General features: G+C 46.2%; 1 protein-coding gene across 2 annotated transcripts in view; it reads right to left on the bottom strand.

Annotated features, from left to right (window-relative positions):
- ADGRA1 (adhesion G protein-coupled receptor A1) overlaps nt 1-27,692 on the bottom strand; it is an 847,935-nt gene that overhangs the window by 12,518 nt on the left and 807,725 nt on the right. For both annotated transcript variants that reach the window (XM_077258539.1, XM_077258540.1), the window contains one exon: nt 12,939-13,034. In XM_077258539.1, coding sequence (XP_077114654.1) covers nt 12,939-13,034 — 96 coding nt within the window. The remainder of the gene's footprint in view (nt 1-12,938; nt 13,035-27,692) is intronic.

The raw sequence follows: 27,692 nt of genomic DNA, 5'->3' as shown, positions 1-27,692 counted from the left end.
GAGGCTTGGCAACTTGAACGAACGTAACGGGACCGTGCCTGCTCAGCATAGCGGCGGTGCCCAAGGAGGGACAAGAAGCGAGATAGATTGTGCTGAGTGAGAAACGAGATCATAGCAATAGGAGAATACCAGTAGGAGTCGTGCTGTAAGACCGAGGCAACATCCTACTGAGGCGCATAACCGGTGGCCGGAACGCCGAGGGAGTATTATAATATCCAGCTTCAAGCAATACTCTAAACAGCGGCAGGACACAGTCTAAGGCGGGCTGTCTAACTTAAATCACCTATGCAGTCTTGGGGGGCAACTTGTGGAGAGGGGCGACTCTAGGGTCCCGGAAGAGCTCCGAGCCGACCCGTCAAACGGGTGCCGTCCCAACCAGAACATCAGGGAGGGACGGAGGATTAGCAGAACATCATCTAATCGAGTTGTGAGGGAACTTAAGAAACAGACACAACAGTTGTGGGGACTTTCCGTAAGCACAGCAGGGAAGGACCGCAACACATAGCGCAAGAAGGAAGGCACAGATTTCCACCTGTTAAGAGAACTCTGGAGGTGCCATCGGACCGGCCGGACTTGCGCAGCCTGGTGAACCGTATTCTGGACTGAGGACCCAGAGATCTTCAGTAAAGAGGTAAAGAGACTGCAACCTGGTGTCCTCGTTATTTACTGCACCGCACCACCACCACTATCCATCATATCTACCACTGACTGTGCGCCCCTCGGCAGGGTCACGGATCGGGCCTAGCCACCGTGACAACCCCAGAGCAGAGACTCAGAGGCCCGGTACCGGGTACCCCTTGGCCCTGCGGCAGTGGGGGCGCTTCAATTTGGCGTCACGAACAGGATCTACTTAAGCCTGCAGAATCAGGTCATGTGTGCCTTGGAACTGTGATTTACTGTGCTTGTGGAGCGCCCCCACACCGCCGCAGGGCCGAGGGGTACCCGGAGCCGGGCCTCTGGGATCTCAGTCCTGGGGTTGTCACGGTGGCTAGACCCGGTCCGTGGCCCTGTCTGTCAGTGGGGGACGTCCATTGCAAATAGGTGCTGTTAACGGTGGTATAGCGGTGCAGTTGTGAGGTGCAGGTCGCGGTAAATAACGAGGACACCAGGTTGCAGTCTCTTTACCTCTTTACTGGAGATCTCTCAGTCCTCAGTCCAGAATCCGGTCCACCAGGCTGCGCAAGTCCGGCCGGTCCAATGGCACTTCCAGAGTTCTCCTCACAGGTGGAAATCAGTGCCTTCCTTCTTAGCGCTTTGTGTTGTAGTCCTTCCCTGCTGTGCTTACGGAAAGTACCCCACAACTGTTGTGTCTGTTTCTTAAGTTCCCTCACAACTCGATTAACTGATCTTCTGCTAATCTTCCGTCCCTTCCTGATGTTACAGTAAGAACGGCACCCGTTTGTCAGGTAGGCCTGGAGTTCTTCCGGGACCCTAGAGACGCCCCTCTCCCGCAATTGCCCCCCAAGACTTCATAGGTGATATGTGGTAGACAGCCCGCCTGAGACTGACTGTCCTGCCGCTGTTTGGAGTATGGCTTAAAGCTGTAAATTATTCCACTCCCTCGGCGTTCCGGCCACCGGTAATGCGCCTCAGCAAGGTGCTGCCTCTTTCAACAAAACCCCTGCTGGTATTCTCCTTCTGCTTGATTTCGTTTCTCACTCAGCACAATCTATCTCGCTTCTAATCCTTTCTTAGGGCACCGCCGCTATTCTGAGCAGGCACGGTCCCGTTACGTTCTTTCAATGCCAAGCCTCTGCCAGGATCCCACCCCTGGCAGAGACCCTACTGTCTCTTCCTCCACAACCCCCTCTCTCACTAGGTGTTGCTTCGTTCGATCCAGTCAGCTTTCTCTCCTAACTTCCTGCCTGACCCCCAGTTTACCCACTATGGTGGGGAGTGGCCTAATGAATAGCACCCTTAGCTCCCCCCGGAGGCCCAGCTGTGAAACATATTGGTGTCTGTGATACCTGATTGGAGGAACTCCTTCAGTGCCATCGAACGTACCATGGCTCCCCTTAGTGGCGGAGCCACAGTACTGCAACGACCAGGACTCTGGGGCGCTGCACTCCCCCCTGGTTAAACACAGTACTCCGGGACTGGGAAGAAAACAACAATACAGGTTAGCAAAAAGACATACAAATTTGTTGAGTGCAAAACAATAAGCATACTTGAACAGGCTTCCCTTTATGGGAGGTGAGGACACTTTAACGTTACAAATAGTGTTGAGCATTCCGATACTGCAAGTATCGGGTATCGGCCGATACTTGCTGTATCGGAATTTCCGATACCGAGATCCGATACTTTTGTGGTATCGGGTATCGGGTATCGCAACAACATTAATGTAATAATGTGTAAAAAAGAGAATTAAAATAAAAAATATCGCTATACTCACCTGTCCGACGCAGCCGGGACCTCAGCGAGGGAACCGGCAGCGTTGTTTGTTTAAATTTCGCGCTTTTACTTGGTTACGTGAAGTCCCGGCTTGTGATTGGTCAGGGCGGCCATGTTGCCGGGACGCGGACCAATCACAGCAAGCCGTGACGAAATTACGTCACGGCTTGCTGTGATTGGTCCGCGTCCCGGCAACATGGCCGCCATTAACCAATCACAAGCCGTGACGTCACGGGAGGCTGGACATGCGCGTATTTTGAAAAGCGCGCGTGTCCAGCCTCCAGTGACGTCCCGGCAACATGGCTGCCATTAACCAATCACAAGCCGTGACGTCACGGGAGGCTGGACATGCGCGTATTTTGAAAAGCGCGCGTGTCCAGCCTCCAGTGACGTCCCGGCAACATGGCCGCCATTAACCAATCACAAGCCGTGACGTCACGGGAGGCTGGACATGCGCGTATTTTGAAAAGCGCGCGTGTCCAGCCTCCAGTGACGTCCCGGCAACATGGCCGCCATTAACCAATCACAAGCCGTGACGTCACGGGAGGCTGGACATGCGCGTATTTTGAAAAGCGCGCGTGTCCAGCCTCCAGTGACGTCCCGGCAACATGGCCGCCATTAACCAATCACAAGCCGTGACGTCACGGGAGGCTGGACATGCGCGTATTTTGAAAAGCGCGCGTGTCCAGCCTCCCGTGACGTCACGGCTTGTGATTGGTTAATGGCGGCCATGTTGCCGGGACGCGGACCAATCACAGCAAGCCGTGACGTAATTTCGTCACGGCTTGCTGTGATTGGTCCGCGTCCCGGCAACATGGCGCCGTGACCAATCATAAGCCGGGACGTCACTGGAGGCTGGACACGCGCGCTTTTCAAAATACGCGCATGTCCAGCCTCCCGTGACGTCACGGCTTGTGATTGGTTAATGGCGGCCATGTTGCCGGGATGCGGACCAATCACAGCAAGCCGTGACGTAATTTCGTCACGGCTTGCTGTGATTGGTCCGCGTCCCGGCAACATGGCCGCCCTGACCAATCACAAGCCGGGACCTCACGTAACCAAGTAAAAGCGCGAATTTTAAACAAACAACGCTGCCGGTTCCCTCGCTGAGGTCCCGGCTGCGTCGGACAGGTGAGTATAGCGATATTTTTTATTTTAATTCTTTCTTTTACACATTAATATGGTTCCCAGGGCCTGAAGGAGAGTTTCCTCTCCTTCAGACCCTGGGAACCATCAGGAATACCGTCCGATACCTGAGTCCCATTGACTTGTATTGGTATCGGGTATCGGTATCGGATTGGATCCGATACTTTGCCGGTATCGGCCGATACTTTCCGATACCGATACTTTCAAGTATCGGACGGTATCGCTCAACACTAGTTACAAAACATAATCAAATATCATAGCAACAGGCTACAATTAACTCTCATTACCCAACCGGGTATTCTACTAAGTGCAAATGCTGGAACAATAAATTAACATTGCCTTTAGGAAACATACACTCTTAGTTTACCAAAGGCCTTCCTATAATCACATTACAGGGCAAGGTAACTTCACATTCTCCTACTTTGAACCTGCAGGACCGCCTGTCCCTATGGCACCAGACCTACTGCCTCTCCTTTCTTTTACAGGACCGCCCCGTTCAGCCAGGGCCTACTGCCTTTCTCTACTATACATAGTATAGACATAACATTCCTTTCCATTTGAGAGCATGGAGCCCACTCTACTTGGCTCCTATAAGGACTCACTCACTAACCCCTACGGGTCTACTTTCTGTCCTTAGTAACGAACTAACTTTCTATGGGGACGCAGGGTTTACCTTCTATCCTCACCTTCGTTATTACTTCTTTACTTTCAGTTAAACGGAACTCTACATCTACCCCTACGGGCTTTCTGCATCTTTCTCTTCAAAGAACATTATCTAGGTTTCACATTTTAAACAAATTAAACACACATAACTTTTCCATGAAAAACAGTTACATTTCCTTCAAAGCATTATCTTGACATTACTGTTCTAAAACAGTATCACTTTCAAGTTCAATTCTAACCTCCCCTTTAAGAGGAGATCAAGTCTTTCTGAGGTAGCTCTTCTTCTCAGCCTACCAGTCCATGCAAAGGCTCCGGAATGGTATCTTCGCAAAATGTCTTTAAACAAAACCAGTAGGAAGCACCTTTAAGAAGGTGCAAACTATTTACAAGAAAGTTCAAATCATGCACAGTCCATGATTTCAGCAGTTTTTATAACATTGTGGAACAAAAAGCAAAAATGAAAGTGAAAGCAAAAATAAAAAGCAATAGGGATCCCGGGTAAACAAAGGGATCCCTTTAAGAGTTAACCCAGGACGGGTTTTAGCAGCAAAATAGCAAGGAAATAAACAGTTAACTATTTACAGTTTCAGGTTTCCGAGGCTTAGTTGAACGGCTTCCAGTGCTGCACCTGGCACTTAACCCCTCTTGGCCTGGGCAAAGTGAGGTCCAGGGTTACACCCAGTGCTGGACAAACGCCGTTAATCCGTCTCTCATGTACGGTTAGGTCATGCACAGCGATGGAGGTCTGCGCAGCTTGAGTATGGGCATTTGCTGCAGCAGAGGTAGCGGCTGCTGCAAGATCAGTCACTGGAACGGAGTCAGCAGCTGTGGCACTAGCAGTCACTGGAGTGGTGTCGGTTGTCAGGGCAGGGTCGTCCTTCATACCTGCTTCAGATGCGGTTCCTCCAGTGTCGGTCTGCTCTGCCTCCGCTGGGGTCTGGAACGCTGGCTGCGGGGCCTTGTGCTGCGACGCTGTCATCTCTGCTTGCAGCACCTCGCTTTCCGGCAGGGCCTTGCTTTCCAGCTTCGGAGCGCTGGGACTTCTTCCCTGCTCCGGACCAGATGAGGCTGCCGACAGATGTCCGGTGAGGCTCCTGATGATGGCCTTCTTCCACCCGGCCTCGGTGCTCAGCTGCGTCCGCCGGGGTCAGTCGCTGAGCTCGTCCACTCCGACCTGCAGGAATTCAGCATCAGCGGTGGAGGCCTGGTTGCGGTGCCCCTCCGGGTGGCTGGGGGAGTCCTCTGCTCCGACCCCACGCTCCGGCTCCAGGCGGCTCGCCATGGCGTCCTCCATGTCGCTGACTTCTTCTTCCTGGTCCTTTTCCCGCTCTCTTCTTCGTGGGCGGTTTCGTTTTCTCTGTCTCTGCCCACCATTAAGGATCAGGAGGCGGATCTCAGCTGCTGACGGACACGTCCTCAAGGGGCCGAGATATTTAGACTGGGCGGCCATTGTCTTTTGCGCTCTTCAGCTTGTTCACGCCCACTTCCACGCCCTTCTTCTTCTCCTGCGCTCTCCTTAGCGCTGTAATGGCGGCGGTTTTGGCGGGAACTTCTGGCGGCAAGTGGCAGCACACAGTCCTTGTAATAAAGCACAGTCCAAGCACGATAAATCACAGTTCCAAGGCACACATGACCTGATTCTTCAGGCTTAAGTAGATCCTGTTCGTGACGCCAAGAATTGGAGCGCCCCCACACCGCCGCAGGGCCGAGGGGTACCCGGAGCCGGGCCTCTGGGATCTCAGTCCTGGGGTTGTCACGGTGGCTAGACCCGGTCCGTGGCCCTGTCTGTCAGTGGGGGACGTCCATTGCAAATAGGTGCTGTTAACGGTGGTATAGCGGTGCAGTTGTGGGGTGCAGGTCGCGGTAAATAACGAGGACACCAGGTTGCAGTCTCTTTACCTCTTTACTGGAGATCTCTCGGTCCTCAGTCCAGAATCCGGTCCACCAGGCTGCGCAAGTCCGGCCGGTCCAATGGCACTTCCAGAGTTCTCCTCACAGGTGGAAATCAGTGCCTTCCTTCTTAGCGCTTTGTGTTGTAGTCCTTCCCTGCTGTGCTTACGGAAAGTACCCCACAACTGTTGTGTCTGTTTCTTAAGTTCCCTCACAACTCGATTAACTGATCTTCTGCTAATCTTCCGTCCCTTCCTGATGTTACAGTAAGAACGGCACCCGTTTGTCAGGTAGGCCTGGAGTTCTTCCGGGACCCTAGAGACGCCCCTCTCCCGCAATTGCCCCCCAAGACTTCATAGGTGATATGTGGTAGACAGCCCGCCTGAGACTGACTGTCCTGCCGCTGTTTGGAGTATGGCTTAAAGCTGTATATTATTCCACTCCCTCGGCGTTCCGGCCACCGGTAATGCGCCTCAGCAAGGTGCTGCCTCTTTCAACAAAACCCCTGCTGGTATTCTCCTTCTGCTTGATTTCGTTTCTCACTCAGCACAATCTATCTCGCTTCTAATCCTTTCTTAGGGCACCGCCGCTATTCTGAGCAGGCACGGTCCCGTTACGTTCTTTCAATGCCAAGCCTCTGCCAGGATCCCACCCCTGGCAGAGACCCTACTGTCTCTTCCTCCACAACCCCCTCTCTCACTAGGTGTTGCTTCGTTCGATCCAGTCAGCTTTCTCTCCTAACTTCCTGCCTGACCCCCAGTTTACCCACTATGGTGGGGAGTGGCCTAATGAATAGCACCCTTAGCTCCCCCCGGAGGCCCAGCTGTGAAACATATTGGTGTCTGTGATACCTGATTGGAGGAACTCCTTCAGTGCCATCGAACGCACCATGGCTCCCCTTAGTGGCGGAGCCACAGTACTGCAACGACCAGGACTCTGGGGCGCTGCACTTGGACTGTACTTTATTGCAAAGACTGTGGATTGTCACTTGCCGCCAAAAGTTCGCGCCAAAACCGCCGCCATTACAGTGCTAAGGAGAGCGCAGGAGAAGAAGAAGGGCGTGGAAGTGGGCATGAACAAGCTGAAGAGCGCGAAAGACAATGGCCGCCCAGTCTAAATATCTCGGCCCCTTGAGGACGTGTCCGTCAGCAGCCGAGATCCGCCTCCTGATCCTCAATGGTGGGCAGAGACAGAGAAAGCGAAACCGCCCACGGAGGAGAGAGCGGGAAAAGGACCAGGAAGAAGAAGCGAGCAACATGGAGGACGCCATGGCCAGCCGCCCGGAGCCGGAGCGTGGGGTCGGAGCCGAGGACTCCCCCAGCTACCCGGAGAGGCACCGCAGCCAGACCTCCACAGTTGACGCTGACCTCCTGCAGACCGGAGCGGACGAGCTGATCCACCAACCCCGGCGGATGCAGCTGAGCACTGAGGCCGGGTGGAAGAGGACCATCATCGGGAGCCTCACCAGACGCCTGTCGGCAGCCTCGTCTGGTCCGGAGCAAGAAAGAAGTTCCAGCGCTCCGAAGCCAGAAAGCAAGGCCCTGCCGGAAAGTGAGGTGCTGCAAGCAGAGATGACAACGTCGCAGCACAAGGCCCTGCAACCAGCGTTCCAGACCCCAGCGCAGACGGAGCAGACCGGCACCGGAGGGACCGCATCTGAAGCAGGTATGAAGGACGACCCTGCCCTGATGACTGACACCACTCCCGTGACTGCTGGTGCCACAGCTGCTGACTCCGTTCCAGTGACTGATCTTGCAGCATCCGCTACCTCTGCTGCCGCAAATGCCCCTACTCAAGCTGCGCAGACCTCTATCGCTGTGCATGACCTAACTGTACATGAGAGACGGATTAACGGCGTTTGTCCAGCACTGGGTGCAACCCTGGACTTCACCCTTCCTGGGCCAAAAGGGGTTAAGTGCCAGGTGCAGCCCTGGAAGCCGTTCAACTAAGCCTCGGAAACCTGAAACTGTAAATAGTTAACTGTTTATTTCCTTGCTGTTTTGCTGCTAAAACGCGTCCTGGGTTAACTCTTAAAGGGATCCCTTTGTTTACCCGGGATCCCTATTGCTTTTTATTTTTGCTTTCACTTTCATTTTTGCTTTTTTGTTCCACAATGTTATAAAAACTGCTGAATCATGAACAATGCATGATACAAACTTCTTGTAAATAGTTTGCAACTTCTTAAAGGTGCTATCTACTGGTTCTATATGAAGAAAGGACACTTTGCGAAGATCTTGTTTTTTTTTTTTAAAACATCACTGGAGTCCTTATTGCAAACAGACTTGCAGCTTGAGGAGTTGCACTACCTCATAGAGACTTGGTCCCCTCTTAAAGGGGATGTTCACTGATGGTACTTAGAGAATGATGTTGCTCTAAAAAGAAAGTTAATGATGCTGCTGATATGTACAAGTTGTATGTAACTAAATTGTTGAAAGAAAGAAGTGTTTAATAATGTGTTCTGAGATAAAGTGATTATTGGAAAGATGCAGTAGACCCGTAGGGGTTAGGTAGTGAGTCCTCCTAGGAGCCATATGAAGATGGCTTAGTGTTCCTAAACTGAAAGCATGTTATGTTCTATACTGTGTATAGTAGAGGAAAGGACAGAAGGCTCGGGCTGAAAGGAGCGGTCCTGTAAGAAAGGAGAGGCAGTAGGTCTGGCGCCGTTAGGACAGGCGGTCCTGTAGATTTAAAGAAGGAGAATGTAGCACAGTTGCTTAAGCCTTATAATGTGTATAAGAAGGTCTTTTAGGGATTTAGAGTGTGCATCCTTAAAGGCAATGTTAACTTATTGTTCCAGAATTTGTGCCAAGTAGAATACCCGGTTGGGTAAGAAAAGTTATTTATAGCATGTTGCTATGTTATTTAACCATGTTTGTAATGTTCAAGTGTCCTCACCTCCCATAAAGGGAAGCTCTGTTCAAGTATACCTATTGTTATTTGCACTCAACAAAAATTGTATGTCTTTTTGCTAACCTGTATTGTTGTTTCTTCCCAGTCCCGGAGTACTGGATTTAACCGGGGGGGAGTGCAGCGCCCCAGAGTCCTGGTCGTTGCAGTACTGTGGCTCCGCCACTAAGGGGAGCTATGGTACGTCTGATGGCACTGAAGGAGTTCATCTGAGCAGGTATCACAGACACCAATACATTTCACAGCCGGGCCTCCAGGGGGAGCTAAGGGTTCTATTCACTAGGCCACTCCCCACCATAGTGGGTAAACTGGGGGTCAGGCAGGAAGTTAGATCAGAAGCTGACTGGGTTGGAACCAGGCAACACCTTGTGGCAGAGGGTGTTGCAGGGGAAGATACAGTAGGGTCTCTGTCAGGGTGGGATCCTGACAGAGGCTTGGCAACTTGAACGAACGTAACGGGACCGTGCCTGCTCAGCATAGCGGCGGTGCCCAAGGAGGGACCAGAAGCGAGATAGATTGTGCTGAGTGAGAAACGAGATCATAGCAATAGGAGAATACCAGTAGGAGTCGTGCTGTAAGACCGAGGCAACATCCTACTGAGGCGCATAACCGGTGGCCGGAACGCCGAGGGAGTATTATAATATCCAGCTTCAAGCAATACTCTAAACAGCGGCAGGACACAGTCTAAGGCGGGCTGTCTAACTTAAATCACCTATGCAGTCTTGGGGGGCAACTTGTGGAGAGGGGCGACTCTAGGGTCCCGGAAGAGCTCCGAGCCGACCCGTCAAACGGGTGCCGTCCCAACCAGAACATCAGGGAGGGACGGAGGATTAGCAGAACATCATCTAATCGAGTTGTGAGGGAACTTAAGAAACAGACACAACAGTTGTGGGGACTTTCCGTAAGCACAGCAGGGAAGGACCGCAACACATAGCGCAAGAAGGAAGGCACAGATTTCCACCTGTTAAGAGAACTCTGGAGGTGCCATCGGACCGGCCGGACTTGCGCAGCCTGGTGAACCGTATTCTGGACTGAGGACCCAGAGATCTTCAGTAAAGAGGTAAAGAGACTGCAACCTGGTGTCCTCGTTATTTACTGCACCGCACCACCACCACTATCCATCATATCTACCACTGACTGTGCGCCCCTCGGCAGGGTCACGGATCGGGCCTAGCCACCGTGACAACCCCAGAGCAGAGACTCAGAGGCCCGGTACCGGGTACCCCTTAGCCCTGCGGCAGTGGGGGTGCTTCACTGTTATCGCTGTCTGTCTTACGTGTTGATACACTAGCATTTCTGTCCCAGGCCTCTTGAGAGGGGAGGGGGCAGCTTAAGGAATAACAGGAGAACAGTAAGGCTGAGTTCACACGTAGCAGAATTGCCGCGGAAATTTCAGCGGCAATTCTGCGCCTCCTGCCGCGGGTATATCGCATGCAGAATTAGCATGCATATACCCGCAGAAAACTAGCGTTTTGCAAGCATAATTAGCTTGCAGAATGCTAGCGTTTCCCAAGCGATCTGTAGCATCGCTTGGAAAACTGTTTGACAGGTTGGTCACACTTGTCAAACATAGTGTTTGACAAGTGTGACCAACTTTTTACTATAGATGCAGCCTATGCAGCATCTATAGTAAAAGATAGAATGTTAAAAATAATAAAAAAATTAAAAAAAAAGGTTATACTCACCTGCAGACCTCAGCGGCGTCCGTTCCTAATGCTGTGTGTTCAGGACCTTCCATTGACGTAGCGGTCACGTGACCGCGGGTCATGTGACCGCGACGTCATCGCAGGTTCTTCACACACACCTCGGAAGCCGCTGAAGAAGGTCGGGCCGCCAGAGGGTGAGTATATCGCTATTTTTTATTTTAATTCTTTTTTTTTTACCACTTATATGGTGCCCAGTCCGTGGAGGAGAGTCTCCTCTCCTCCACCCTGGGTACCAACCACACTTGATCTGCTTACTTCCCGCATGGTGTGCACAGCCCCGTGCGGGAAGTAAGCAGATCAATGCACTCCTATGTGTGCAGAATCGCCGCGATTCCGCAATTTTAATGAACATGCTGCGTATTTTTCTGGATTGCGATTCCGCTCAGGAAAAAAATGCAGCATGTGCACAAAAAATGCGGATTGCATTCTGTTACATAGGATGCTTAATGTTAGTGTTTTTTTCGCGGTTTTATAGCATTTTTATAGCGAAAAACCGCGAACAAAACGCCAAAAATCTGCTACGTGTGCACACAGCCTAAGACTGGTGGCCCAAAAGGCCTCGCTTTTAGAGGTACCTTTGGGAGCAGTGATTGTTAGGGCCCCAGTCCTATGAACTCGAGCGTGGGAACTTTTACCAGGCTCCAGTTCATGAGGACATCCAGCAGAGGGCGCCTCACCGCAACTCAAGGTAACTACAGGTCATTTCCCTGCAATCCATTCATTCCTGGGGGTTTTACAGCCACGAGCACTGCTTTAGCACAGCTCCTGGCTGTAAAATGATTTAACCCCTTCAGATGGATTTACTTCGTGGGACTTGACCTGAGCGACGGAAGGTATGAGATATTGTTGAGTTTTTATTTTTCCTTTGTTACAGGATGAGGGTCTTCAGGTGGATTACCAGTATAATAAAATATTACAACAACCTGTGTCTTTATTTCATTAAAATATTTTAAAAAATGTGTGTGTGTTTTATTAACCATTTACTACTATTGGATTAATAATGGATAGGTGTCATAATTGACGCCTCTCCATTATTAATCTGGCTTAATGTCACCTTACAATAGCAAGGTGACATTAACCCTTCATTACCCCATATCCCACCGCTACACAGGAGTGGGAAGAGAGTGGCCAAGTGCCAGAATAGGCGCATCTTCCAGATGTGCCTTTTCTGGGGTGGCTGGGGGCAGATGTTTGTAGCCAGGGGGGGCCAATAACCATGGACCCTCTCTAGGCTATTAATATCTGCCCTCAGTCACTGGCTTTACCGCTCTGGCGGAGAAAATTGTGCGGGAGCCCACACCAATTTTTTCTGCCATTCAACCCTTTATTTTATAAGCTACAGCGCCCACATTTTGCACATACACACCGGCAATTGAATTACCAGCTTTTCACATATCTCGCGCTGAATTAAATATAAATACAGAATATATATATATATATATATGTGTCTCAATGACATATATATATATATATATATATATATATATATACTGTATATATGTTTTAACGAACATTTGAGCACATAAATCCATTAGATGTCGGTTTTGCAAGCCTGTGAGAAATAATATCGCAGTATGGATGCCATACGAATTACATACGGAGGAGGCCATGAGCAAAATACGCTGACACTCCCTGCCTACAGATGACATACGGATCACTATTTTGGGAACATTTCTGCATATTACGGCCGTAAAAAACGGACCGTATTTACATACGCTGAGTGTGACGCCGGCCTTACAAATTTCTGATGTAAACTACTGACCAAATACTGAACGTGTGAACGTGGCTTTCAAGATAGCAGCAGAGTGGGACCGGGGATGTATATAGATTTCCACAATGTGGATGGGGTAGAAAGTCTGTACAGGCTGAGATTCCAGGTCATAGATAAGAAGAAAAGAAGATGAAGAATAAACTGCAGGATAGAAGCTATACTGATATATGAGCTAATAAAGACAGCAGCACACTGAATGCACATAGCCCTCACATCCAGCCTCTATTACTGGGAGAGGCATTGCCATAAGAGAAAAATCTGAAAGTTAGATCAGGCTGCATATTAGTAGTGTCTGAAAATAAACGCAGGAAAGAAGATTGCAGACTGAGACATAGTGCGACTGTATTAACTGAGGTTAACAAATAACATGTACAAATATTTTTTTTTATGTCAAAGTTGTCCATGAACATAGAACAGAGCACAGAACAGTTGGTTTCAAGAAACCACATTGTCTGATTACTTACTATGGTGCGTTGTCTTCATTTCCATAATTTTTCATGTTGGTTGCAGCAGTTATTCCACAAATGATAAAGGGGACACCGCCACTTATAAGATAAAACCTGTTGGAAGAGAACACAATTATATGCCATGAGTCCTGGTGTCCATAATAAAGTCGCGTAGACTGTATATTAATCTTATAGATTAAAGAGAATCTGTCAGTAGGATGAACCATCTTAACTTGTGTTCATGGTCCTGTAGGTCCTAGAAAGTTGAATGAAATGATACCTTGATATCTGCGATCCGATATCTTATTATAGAGAAATCCACATTTTTCTTAATATGTAAATGAGCTGTTAAGATCTATGGGCCGGACATAGATCTCCCGGAGAATCTGCCTCCAGGGCTTATTTTAAAATAAAGGGAGCAATACCAGTGTGAGACATGTAGATCAGGAGAGCAGGCTGCCAGTCATTACATGTCTCACACTGGTATTGCCCCCATTTATTTTAAATGCTTGGTCTGAAGCTTGCCAGATTGCTGGATTTGACTAGCCTCAGTCCCCCTACGCTTCTTGAATACAACAGAGTCAAAGCCGTTTCTGCTAGAAGCATGAGGAGCGCTCATTTCCGACCAGCAGCATGTTTACATCACTGACCCAAATTGAGCGATCTTCCATGTTGTCAAACAAACTAGAGACCATCGGCAAAGCAGGAAGATGGGAGGCTGAGGAGCGGTGTGCTCCTGTCGAAAGAAGATAAGACGTTTCTCTTTAGCCTGCTGTTGCTAGTACTGCCTGTTATATCTATAATCACCTACGAATGAACCCGTTTACCTCTCTTCTCATTATTACTGTAACTTTCATGCAGCTAATTAAACGCTGCTGCCTGCAGCATGAAAAAAAGGTGAAGTAACAAACAGCTCGGAAATCAGGGATGAAACACCTTTGAAAGAGATTCTTTGTAGTTCTCCAGCAATGTGCTGCTAATTCAGTTCTCTAGCCCACATATATACATAGTGGTAAAGCAGGTCTGTAAACGAGGCAGAAAACTAACGGAAAATAAGAAGTATCCACAAACCAAAGTGACTATATACACTGCTCAAAAAAATAAAGAGAACACTTAAACAACAGAATATAACTCCAAGTGAATCAAACTTCTGTGAAATCAAACTGTCCACTTAGGAAGCAACACTGATTGACAATCAATTTCACATGCTGCTGTGCAAATGGAATAGACAACAGATGGAAATTATTGGCAATTATCAAGACACCCTCAATAAAGGAGTGGTTCTGCAGGTGGGGACCACAGACCACATCTCAGTACCAATGCTTTCTGGCTGATGTTTTGGTCACTTTTGAATGTTGGTTGTGCTTTCACACTCGTGGTAGCATGAGACGGACTCTACAACCCACACAAGTGGCTCAGGCAGTGCAGCTCATCCTGTATGGTACATCAATGCGAGCTGTGGCAAGAAGGTTTGCTGTGTCTGTCAGCGTGATGTCCAGAGGCTGGAGGCGCTACCAGGAGACAGGCCAGTACACCAGGAGATGTGGAGGGGGCCGTAGGAGGGCAACAACCCAGCAGCAGGACCGCTACCTCCACCTTTGTGCAAGGAGGAACAGGAGGAGCACTGCCAGAGCCCTGCAAAATGACCTCCAGCAGGCCGAAAATGTGCATGTATCTGCACAAATGGTTAGAAACCGACTCCATGAGGATGGTCTGAGTGCCCGATGTCCACAGATGGGGGTTGTACTCACAGCCCAACACAGTGCAGGACGCTTGGCATTTGCCACAGAACACCAGGATTGGCAAATTCGCCACTGGTGCCCTGTGCTCTCCACAGATGTTCTTTAAATTTGTAATTGAGGATAATGTCACATTTACATGTAGTTGAAAATGGGACGCTGGAGTTGGTTACTGGTGGGCTCTTGGCACCCCAGTCCGACACTAAACACAATCCCCTCAAACTTTAAAGTTCCAAGTACAGATACATACACAAGCGCAATTTCTACATTAAACCAAAACATGCCAACGTATGAATATACTTTATTAGACTTTTTTTCTGATCAAATAATATCCATAAGGGCAATTACAGTACAGGGGGAATGCAGGTCTGCCAGTGTAACCATGACAACCAGAACAGAAACTTCTCTTGTTTATATCACTGGCGTCACTCTGAGATCTAGAACACAAAGCACAATAGAGAAAAGGTTTATATTACACAGTGATTTCTCCAATTCATCACTTGAAAGTATTTACACTTTTACAGCAGTTCTATATTTTCTGGTAAAAAAAAAAATCTAAATTTATCTATGCAAAATATATCTGAATCTATTTTTCAAAACCTATCTATCTACGATGTATGGTCAACGAGTATTAGGACACACGTCTTAATCATTGAATTCAGGTTTTTCATTCGGGCCCAATGTCCCATGGTTTACACAGAATCCGGTTTCTCGCCATGCCGTCTGCCCGCACTAATATGTGACAAAATGGCTGATGGTGCACAGCTCCCTGATACCAGCTCGTTTTTTTAATAGGAGCCACTGCTGTAACAAGCCCAGTCATGACATTTCTCCCCTCCTAAATATTCCTCCATCACTTGGGGGTGATAATATTGAGAAGTGGAAGGAACCACAGCAACTCAGGCATGAAGTGGAGACCACGTAAAGTTACAGAGCGAGATCACCGAGTGCTGAGGAGCAGAGGGCAGAAGAGTCACCAACGCTTTGTTGACTCCATAACTGCAGAGTTCAAACCACCTCTGGTATTAGCAAGTACAAAATTGTGCCCTCAACCGGAGATACATGGCATGTGTTTCCATGCAAGCCTTACGTCATCAAGCAGAATGCCAAGCATCAGATGAAGTGATGTAAAGCATGTCCCAACTGGCATCTGATGGATGAGTCTGGGTTTGATGAATGCCTGGAGAACATTACCTGCCTAACTGTAAAGTTGGTGGAGGACAGATACAATGGTCTGGTTGTTTTTTAGAATTGGCCTTAGTTCTACTCAAAGGAAATCTTAATGCTTTAGCATAGCACGATATTTCGGACAAATATATGCATCCAACTATGTGGGAACTGTTTGAGAAAAGCTTTTTCTGTTTCAGTATGACTGAAGCAAGGTCCATAAAGACATGGTTGGGGGAGTTTGGTGTGGTAGATCAGAGCCTGGACCCCAACCTCATCAGATACGTACCTTTTAGGATGAACTAAAATGTTGATTTGTGATCACGATCGTCTCCTCCAATATCAGTGTCTAACCTCACAAATGCTCTTCTGGACAAAAAAGCAAAGATTCCTAAAGACACCTCCAGAATCTTGTAGAAAGTCTTCCCAGAAGAATGGAGGTTCTTAACGCTACAAAAGGGTCCAACTCCATATTGGTGCCTATGGATGTAGAAAGGTAAGAAAAGCTCCTGTAGGTATAACATGGAGGGGTGCCAATATTTTTGATCTCGTAATGTATGTATCTATTTTTCTACTGTCTATCTCCTGTTTGTTTTTTATTAAAAAAAGGGGGAGATAGTCGTTGGTCGAATACGTAACCACTGCAACCAATTGGTGACTATACTATGAAGACTCCTCTGTATCGGCTAGGACAGTGGAGGTGAGGTCTGTTTTTTTCTCGTTTTAAAGCTGCTGTTTCCTTCAGATACCGGAGATCCCCTTTAATTCTTACAGGCTCTGCCACCTCATCACCATTCTACCAGTAATCCTACATTGTATGGCACATCGCCATCTGACACTCCTCAGTAATGAAAAGAGATGAGCTATAATAAAGACGATCTTACCATCTTTTTATTCATTTTTAGCATAATTCATTAATTATGATCACTCCCAATCTGCTGTATAAACTAATCATATTTCCCCAGCATTTCTTCTTGCAGCTGCAGTACCTGAAATAATCTTACTTTGATCTCAGAAATTGGGCATTCATCTATCTAAATGCTAATTGCCTTTTTAGCCTTTGCCTTATCCTTCTTGCTTAACCATCATTAATTCGAACTGCAATTCTAAAATGTGTATGAAATGTAATCTATCTTTACATTATGTTCCTCGTCTTATGACAACCATGAAAAATGTTCCATTAGTGATGTACGATCTATGCTTGTAGAAGGTTCTACTAACTACCAGATCTGTTTACCAAGCTCTTATCTACATGGTGAATGGATGTGCAGAAACACCCGTGAGCACATACACATTATATACTGTGCATTCACACAGTATGATTTCCTATACAACTTGTTATAGGGTCACTCATTCCAGAAAATCCACAGCATATCTGATCAATGGGAACAACCCCCAAGCAAATCTGGGCATGGAAACCCTTCGAATAAGTCAGGCATGAGCTTATGAGATGGCCAACCACATCTTTGCTCGGTGTGCAGTTTTGGTTCCCTGTAGAAGACAAGGTGGAAAATCAACGGTGAAGGTGGCTGCAGAGTAGGGGACCTGTGCTTTACAGTCCTACTGGGACACAATAAAGAGAAGACTGTAGAAGAGCCAAGAGCCATGAGAGTACTGAAGGCGGCTGCACTGGAAAGAAGGTGAGACTCATAACTAGAGTTGAACTAATTTTTCAATATTTTCGGTTCGGATTACAATCACTGGCAAATATTGTAATTACAATATTAGCCGAACATAGCAGAAGGACATTGGAATCAATGGGAGGAGAAATGAGCGAATATGTTCGGAAACGTTTGGCAAACATTAATTCAGCGCGAGTAGGGTACCAATAAGGCATGAATATGGCAAATTCGGATTACGAACATTTTCGCTCATCTCTACTCATAACTAGAGATGGGCAAACCCAAACAGAAATGTTCGGTGTAAGGGGGTAATTCTGAGGGGTAAGTCCAAGTAGGGAGAGAGAGAGAGCAAGAGAGAGGGAAAGGGAGAGAGGAGAGAATAGAGAGGAGAGATGGAGAGGTGAAAGGGATAGAGAGAGGGATAGAGAGAGGAGAGAGAGAAAGGAGAGAGAGGAGAAAGGGATAGAGAGAGAAAGAAAGAGGAGAGAGAGAGTGAGGAGAAAGGGACAGAGAGGAGAGAGAGAGAAAGAGGAGAGAGAGGAGAAAGGGATAGATAAAGAGAGAAAGAGGAGGAGAAAGGGAGAGCGAGAGGGAGAGAGAAAGAAAGAGGAGAGAGAGCGAGAGATAGGAGAAAGGGATAGAGAGAGGAGAGAGAGCAAGAGCGAGACAGAAAGGAGAGAGAGAGGAGAAAGGGATAGAGCGAGAGGTATAGAGAGAGGAGAGAGAGAGGAGAAAGGGATATAGAGAGAGATAGAGAGAGGAGAGAGAGCGAGAAAGCCAGCAGAGTGATGCTACAAGTAAGAGGCTGTTGCACTGTAAGGTAGTGCCACCATGTTCCTGTCAGGTAAGACTGAGTTTCTGTGCTAGTTGAAGTTGACTGACTCATCAGATGATCAGACCCCTGAGCTGAAGGAGGGTTTGTTGGTGCTAAATGCATCATCCCTTCCCAGAGGAGCATGTTCTAGAACAGATGGGTTGACTTCTCGTGAAAGGTCCTGTTGGAGAGGAAGTCTCACCATGTGAAGCTGAGGCCTGACATGCATCTTAGAAGTGGCCTAGCAGGTGGGATAAGTCACCTTGCTTGATGCCATTTTGAAGGTCTGGAATGTGTCAGAATGTGAGAGAGGTGTTCAAAGGTGAACCAACGTCAATGAACCTCAAGAATGCAAAGTCTCCATATGGCTGATTGTGCTGGTATGAAAGACTGTTGAAGAGATATGCCTTCTAAAGGAGAAGGACCATGAAGTCCATGTGCCCCACATTGACCTACTTATCTATTTATGTCTCAATATTTTAGTTCCCATGGTCTTGCCTCCTATCTTTGCGATACCTCTCATGATGATGTGATGACTGCACGACTCCTCACCCACCTAACCCCAGGACAGAGCTTTCACTCAGGAAATACGACCTTTGTTCCTCAATGTCTTTAATTAAAAATCATTACTGGGTCTATTATGCAAAACCCAGGTATTACCATAAATATAGAGAAAGTAAGAGAAAAAAAACAGTAATTGCAATCTGATAGCATAAAAAGAACAGATCCCCACTCTTTTATAACCACTTTCTTCATAGTTCATTATTGTAGTATGGAGCACAGTGGGGCATGTACTAAAAAATATCCCTATATGAGTTATTGTAATTATTTCTGTTAGCTGAGCCATTTAATATGTACAGGAAGATTTTCTAATCAAGCATTTCATGCTAATAGTACTTTATCCAGGGCCAGGTTATGTATTCAGATAATGATGGCAAAAGAGTGTAATTTCCAGACTGCTGGACAGTTTTAAAGGGAATTCATCAGCAAGTTTTTGCCTAACTACAGGAAGTAGTCACTTGCCCTAACACTAAGCCCTTCCCACTATGGGTTAGTCCCTAACATTAACTCTATCCTTACCCTAATGTTGCTATCTAACCACAGACACTAACATATCCTACCTATCTTGTATCCTTCCTAAGTCCTAACCTATGTCTTGTAACCTAAGTCCTAACCCATGCAGTGATTATTTCCTCGGACTGTCGCAATTCAAAGAAAAAATGTGACATGTGCACGGCCCCATAGAATAACACTGGTCTGTGCACGAGTCCTCATGGCGTACACTTAGTGGGAGACAATTTTGTTTTTATTAGATGAAAGAAGAGAGGGTTAATATAAATGTTATTTGCTATTCCAGTCATTTAGGGGGACCTTAATCGATGAATTCTCACGATACTGACATTTAGCAAAACGTGCGGGCCCTTTTTAGACTCACGTGCCCAGACCCCTGCATCTCTTTTGTTTATATAGTCATTTTATCAGTTTTTTATTTTTTTTATTTCCTTTTCATTTCTGCATTACCTCTGTTATTTAAAATATATTGTTTTTGGTCACTTTCTGCTCCTCTAGCCTACTTCCATTTATAACACGTCCCGGTTATATGCTGTTTTTAACTTTCTTTCTTGCATCAATAAATAAACATAATTATGTATTTGCATATTTTTTATGTTTACTGAAGTATTATTCTGTTGTCTTATTGGTATATTTTTGGTATTTTTTTCAATTTTTTTGGTATTTCCTACTTTTGGTACAGTTTTACAACGCTGAAGTGGAGACAGCCAACGAAGTGGTCACATGGGTAAATCACATAACTTCTGCCATCTTACATCTCTTAGACCTGATGAGGCTGGAGTACTTACTTTGAAAATCCACGTCAGATTGTCCTTATTATCCTGACATGAAGCTGAATTCATAAAATGCTGATTGTAATATTAGGTGTGAAATAAATGTTTTCTGCTATTCTAAAATGTGTTTTCTAAGAAAATATACCAGCTTCATCAGGTTTAAGATATCTATTTAATAAAGAATGCACTTTGTTTTGTAAAATCTGGTGACAGATCCACTTAAAATTTTGCAGTGCATCAATAATTTTCACTTTATATTTCAAAATGGCAAAATGTAAAACCACGGCAGCTTGTTTTTTTTACATTTTTTGCCCTTGCTGTGACGTGATTGCCTCCCAGCTTCACTTACACTTGGGCCTGTGTGCTTAATACATGACCTAAAGTAAGAACTGAAGATTTAGAGGTTTGTTAGAAAGGAAGAAAATAGATTATACCTGTCTTGTGAGAGATGGGGAACCTTACCCTTACTGGAAAGTGTATTAAGAAGATAAGGTCAAAGGATGATCTATTACTATCGGCTTCTGTATCCTTGTCTTCTGAGATAATCACAGGTTCTGTGGTTGGAACCAAGGGCTGCAATGTAGGACAATGTATCAGTTGTGAGATGTGCCATTTCCAGTATTGTTTCCTAGAAATGTGAGATAGTATTGGTCATGTTGTATATAAATCAGGATAGTTGCTCAAGTGCCGATGTTCGCCATACCTAAGATGTCCTCTAAGTGCCCACAAGCCTAAAGATGCTGATGACCCCTCCAGTGATCCAACCATAGAGCTCACAATTGACTTTTAGAGACATTTGATGCCCCCTCCACATATATTCCACATTGTAATGTCCGTACAATAGTTCCAACTCGGTAATCGGCACAAAATGGCCTTTTGAGACTAGTAAACAAAAGTTTGCATGCACCTTAGTGCCCAGAAAATAAGAACATAAGATAAATAATGTTATAGCAAGGGCTATGCAAATGTGCCAGACATTATAGTACCACACTAGAACAATACAGTATTTATCTCCATTATTCATTCTAATGTGCTGTGAAAATCAGCACTCTTCCAAAAGTAAAGAAACCTATCTCGCAAGATACATCTATTCGAGTAAGATACTTAGTAACTCCAACGAAGGTGCTAGCAAGATCGTTTTCCTTTCTCCTAGGAGATACTTTGCAAATTTTTACTATGGAACATTGCCAAAAGGAAGACATACACATCAGAATTCTGATACAGATTAGATATTAGAAAAAAACTTTTTGACAGTGAAGGTGATCAATGAGTGGAACAGGCTTCCACAAGAGGTAGAGAGTTCTCCTCCAATGGAAGTCTTCAAACAGAGGCTGGACAGACATCTGCCTGAGATGGTTTAATGAGTCCTGCATTGACCAGGGAATTGGACACGATGACCTTGGAGGTCTCTTCCAACTCTAACATTCTATAATTCTATCCTTTAAAATAAGGACGGTCCCTCCTCCCTAAAAGTAAAAAAATGGAATCAAAGTCCTACTCTAATAGGAACTTACGATTGAACCACCAATAGGACATTTTCTGGAAAGCAGTTATTCCTTCCTTTGCTAATCTACTGGGTCAAAGAGTGGTGGAGTTCACTGAGGACAAGTGGTCAACAACCAGTGTCTATATAGGGGCAGGGTATGAATTTGTAGGATGGAGCCACAAATCCTTGATGATAAGTTTTCCAAACTTGCCAGTACAAAGGATCATCATTATCGAAAACAAAAATGCTACTTGCTGCTCTAAACCTTTGCCCCTCCAGCAGCTCCACAACAGCGGGCTCCGCTGAGACCGAAAGTGAAGGCGTCCTATCTAGCACTTTCTAGACCCTGAAGCCAAACAATGGTCTCAGCAGTGAGCTGACCAAATGGATAGGACTGTTGCAGATTTCCACTTTCAGCAGAATGATTCAGCATTCAGACATTGTGGAAGAATGAACTGTTGTACTTGGGAAATACAGAAATGGTAATTTACATCATGGAGGATTAAAAAAAAAAAAACTGACACAATATAAGTAGCTAAAAATTAATAAAATTGACTGCAGTGGCATTGGAGTTGCAATGTTATGAGCAGTAAGTAGAACATTTCTTTCTTTTTTTTATAACAATCTTTTGATCCTGGCAAATTTTACAAAACTTCTGGAAAATATTTTTAACAGAACTGAAGGCATTGAGAAATAAGGAACCCCTGTGTGGTCACCACTAAAATATGTAAAATATTTTTTATTCAAGCTGCTTCTTAAATGCTGCAGTAAAGTAAGATTTCTATGAAAAACAAAAATGTTCACATTCATTTTATTTATTCACTATGGTCATAAAACATGTCAATAAAGGATAATGTTGACATGGTTATGGTTAGAATCCACCTTTCTGATAGAACGTTTGTCTCCTGGAAATTATAGCATAGTTTCATAGCAAGAGGCACAGCTACAGTCTTAGGGCAAGTGCAGATGAGAATATTTTTGGTCCGAAAAAACATCCGATCTCACTTTGATCAATGTTAGTCTACAGTTGAAGCCAGAACTTTACATACACTATATAAATAAGACACATCTGCACGTTTTTCTCAATATCTGGCATGAAATCAGAATAAACCTTTCCCATTTTAGGTCAATTAGGATTACCATAATTATTAATATTTGCCAAATGCCAGAATAATGACAGAGAGAGGATGTTTTAAGGCATTTTTATTACTTCAATAGTCAAAAGTTTTACATACAGTACAGAGCAAAAGTTTGGACACACCTTCTCATTTAAAGATTTTTATGTATTTTCATGACTATGAAAATTGTACATTCACACTGAAGGCATCAAAACTATGAATTAACACATGTGGAATTATATACTTAACAAAAAAGTGTGAAACAACTGAAATTATGTCTTATGTTCTAGGTTCTTAAAAGTAGCCACCTTTTGCTTTGATGACTGCTTTGCACACTCTTGGCATTCTCTTGATGAGCTTCAAGAGGTAGTCACCGGTAATGGTCTTCCAACAATCTTGAAGGAGTTCTCAGAGATGCTTAGCACTTGTTGTCCCTTTTGCCTTCACTCTGCGGTCCAGCTCACCACAAACCATCTCGATTGGGTTCAGGTCTGGTGACTGTGGAGGTCAGGTCATCTGGTGTAGCACCCCATCACTCTCCTTCTTGGTCAAATAGCCCTTACACAGCCTGGAGGTGTGTTTTGGGTTATTGTCCTGTTGATAAATAAATGATGGTCCAACTAAACGCAAACCAGATGGAATAGCATGCTGCTGCAAGATGCTGTGTGTTATGACCCCAGTGGACAGGGTCTCAGAGGAACGTGTAAGTCTGCGAGATTCAAAAATCCAGCTCATAGGGCTGTGGTAACTGGGTTGACCAAATAGCTACTCCTAACGCCAACACTAGAAGTAGCCGGGGATCATGCCTACGGTGATCGCTAGATGACTCGCGCCAGCCGGAGAATCTAACTACCCCTAGGAGAAGAAAACAAAGACCTCTCTTGCCTCCAGAGAAAGGGACCCCAAAGCAAGAAACAAGCCCCCCACAAATAATAACGGTGAGGTAAGAGGAAATGACAAACACAGAAATGAACCAGGTTCAGCAAAGAGAGGCCAGCTTACTAATAGCAGAATATAGCAAGATAACTTATCTGGTCAACAAAAACCCTATAAAAATCCACGCTGGAGATTCAAGAACCCCCGAACCGTCTAACGGTCCGGGGGGAGAACACCAGCCCCCTAGAGCTTCCAGCAAAGGTCAGGATACAGATTGGAACAAGCTGGACAAAAATACCAAACAAAACAAAAGCAAAAAGCAAGGAAGCAGACTTAGCTTGAAATACAGGAACCAGGATCATAGGACAAGAGCACAACAGATTAGCTCTGATTTCAACGATGCCAGGCATTGAACTGAAGGTCCAGGGAGCTTATATAGCAACGCCCCTGAACTAACGGCCCAGGTGAGGATATAGGAAAAGACAGAAGCTCCAGAGTCAAATCACTAATGACCACTAGAGGGAGCAAAAAGCAAAATCACAACAGTACCCCCCCCCCTTAGTGAGGGGTCACCGAACCCTCACCACGACCACCAGGGCGATCAGGACGAGCGGCGTGAAAGGCACGAACTAAATCGGCCGCATGAACATCAGAGGCGAACACCCAGGAATTATCTTCCTGACCATAGCCTTTCCACTTGACCAGGTACTGAAGCCTCCGCCTGGAGAGACGAGAATCCAAGATCTTCTCCACCACGTACTCCAACTCGCCCTCAACCAACACCGGAGCAGGAGGCTCAGCAGAAGGAACCACAGGCACAACGTACCGCCGCAACAAGGACCTATGAAACACGTTGTGGATAGCAAACGACACAGGAAGATCCAGGCGAAAGGATACAGGATTAAGGATTTCCAATATCTTGTAAGGACCAATAAAACGAGGTTTAAATTTGGGAGAGGAAACCTTCATAGGAACAAAGCTGGAAGAAAGCCACACCAAATCCCCAACACGTAGTCGGGGACCCACACCGCGGCGGCGGTTGGCAAAGCGCTGAGCCCTCTCCTGTGACAACTTCAAGTTGTCCACCACAAGATTCCAGATCCGCTGCAACCTATCCACCACAGAATCCACCCCAGGGCAGTCAGAAGGTTCCACATGACCCGAAGAAAAACGAGGGTGGAAACCAGAGTTGCAGAAAAACGGCGAAACCAAGGTGGCGGAACTAGCCCAATTATTAAGGGCAAACTCAGCCAACGGCAAGAAGGTCACCCAATCGTCCTGATCAGCAGAGACAAAACACCTCAAATAAGCCTCCAAAGTCTGATTAGTTCGCTCCGTCTGTCCATTAGTCTGAGGATGGAAAGCAGACGAAAACGACAAGTCAATGCCCATCCTACTACAAAAGGATCGCCAGAATCTGGAAACGAACTGGGATCCTCTGTCTGACACAATATTCTCAGGGATGCCGTGCAAACGAACCACGTTCTGGAAAAACACAGGAACCAGATCGGAAGAGGAAGGCAGCTTAGGCAAAGGAACCAAATGGACCATCTTGGAGAAGCGATCACATATCACCCAGATAACAGACATGCCTTGAGACACCGGAAGATCAGAAATGAAATCCATGGAGATATGTGTCCAAGGTCTCTTAGGGACAGGCAAGGGCAAGAGCAACCCGCTGGCACGAGAACAGCAAGGCTTAGCTCGAGCACAAGTCCCACAGGACTGTACAAATGACCGCACATCCCTAGACAAGGAAGGCCACCAAAAGGATCTGGCCACCAGATCTCTGGTGCCAAAAATTCCTGGGTGACCTGCCAACACCGAGGAATGAACCTCGGAAATGACTCTGCTGGTCCACTTATCAGGCACAAACAGTCTGTCAGGTGGACAAGAATCAGGCCTATCAGCCTGAAATCTCTGCAACACATGTCGCAGATCTGGAGAAATAGCTGACAAGATAATACCATCCTTAAGAATATCAACAGGTTCAGCGACTCCAGGAGCATCAGGCACAAAGCTCCTGGAAAGAGCATCGGCCTTCACATTTTTTGAACCTGGTAAATACGAGACAACAAAGTCAAAACGGGAGAAAAACAATGACCAGCGGGCCTGTCTAGGATTCAGGCGTTTAGCAGACTCGAGATACATCAGATTTTTGTGATCAGTCAAGACCACCACACGATGCTTAGCACCCTCGAGCCAATGACGCCACTCCTCAAATGCCCATTTCATGGCCAACAACTCCCGATTGCCCACATCATAATTTCGCTCCGCAGGCAAAAACTTCCTAGAGAAAAAGGCGCAAGGTCTCATAACAGAGCAACCAGGGCCTCTCTGCGACAAAACGGCCCCTGCTCCAATCTCTGAAGCATCCACCTCAACCTGAAAGGGAAGCGAGACATCAGGCTGGCACAAAACAGGCGCCGAAGTAAACCGACGTTTCAACTCCTGGAAAGCCTCCACGGCAGCAGGAGCCCAATTAACCACATCGGAGCCCTTCTTGGTCATATCCGTCAAAGGTTTCACAATGCTAGAAAAGTTAGCGATAAAACGACGGTAGAAGTTAGCGAAACCCAAGAACTTCTGAAGACTATTAACTGACGAGGGCTGAGTCCAATCAAGAATAGCTCGGACCTTGACTGGGTCCATCTCCACAGCAGAAGGGGAAAAAATGAACCCCAAAAAGGGAACCTTCTGTACACCAAAAAGACACTTTGAGCCCTTGACAAACAAAGAATTTTCACGCAAAATTTTAAAGACCATCCTGACCTGCTCCACATGCGAGTCCCAATTATCAGAAAAAAACAGAATATCATCCAGATAAACGATCAAAAATTTATCCAGATAATTCCGGAAAATGTCATGCATAAAGGACTGAAAAACTGAAGGGGCATTAGAGAGCCCAAAAGGCATCACCAAGTACTCAAAATGACCTTCGGGCGTATTGAATGCGGTTTTCCATTCATCCCCTTGCTTAATGCGCACAAGGTTGTACGCACCACGAAGGTCTATCTTGGTAAACCACTTGGCACCTTTAATCCGGGCAAACAAGTCAGACAACAGCGGCAAAGGATACTGAAATTTGACAGTGATCTTATTTAAAAGCCGATAGTCAATACAAGGCCTCAAAGATCCGTCCTTTTTAGCCACAAAAAAGAATCCCGCACCAAGAGGGGAAGAAGACGGACGGATGTGTCCTTTCTCCAGAGACTCCTTGATATATGAACGCATAGCGGTATGTTCAGGTATCGACAGATTAAACAGTCTTCCCTTAGGAAATTTACTGCCTGGAATAAAATCTATTGCACAGTCACATTCCCTATGAGGAGGCAATGCACTGGACCTGGACTCGCTAAAGACATCCTGATAATCAGACAAATACTCCGGAACTTCCAAAGGCGTAGAAGAAGCAATAGACACAGGCAGGGAATCCTCATGAATACCACGACAGCCCCAACTAGACACTGACATAGCCTTCCAGTCAAGGACTGGATTATGGGTCTGTAACCATGGCAGCCCCAAAACAACCAAATCATGCATTTTATGTAGAACGAGAAAACGTATCACCTCGCGGTGTTCAGGAGTCATGCACATGGTAACCTGTGTCCAATACTGCGGTTTATTTTCTGCTAATGGCGTAGCATCAATACCCCTAAGAGGGATAGGATTTTCTAATGGTTCAAGAATAAAACCACAGCGCTTAGCAAATGAGAGATCCATAAGACTCAGGGCAGCACCTGAATCTACAAACGCCATGACAGGATAAGATGACAGTGAGCAAATCAAAGTTACAGACAAAATAAACTTAGGATGCAAATTACCAACGGTGACAGGACTAACAACCTTAGATATACGTTTAGAGCATGCTGAGATAACATGTGTAGAATCACCACAGTAGTAGCACAAGCCATTCCGGCGTCTATGAATTTTCCTCTCATTTCTAGTCAGGATTCTATCACATTGCATCAAATCAGGTGTCCGTTCAGACAACACCATGAGGGAATTTGCGGTTTTTCTATCACATTGCATCACATCAGGTGTCTGTTCAGACAACAACATGAGGGAATTTGCGGTTTTGCGCTCCCGCAACCGCCGGTCAATTT

This window comes from Ranitomeya variabilis, chromosome 4 (assembly GCF_051348905.1).
Source record: "Ranitomeya variabilis isolate aRanVar5 chromosome 4, aRanVar5.hap1, whole genome shotgun sequence".
In the NCBI taxonomy this organism is placed as follows: Eukaryota; Metazoa; Chordata; class Amphibia; order Anura; family Dendrobatidae; genus Ranitomeya; species Ranitomeya variabilis.
This window is presented reverse-complemented; position numbering and strand designations above follow the sequence as displayed.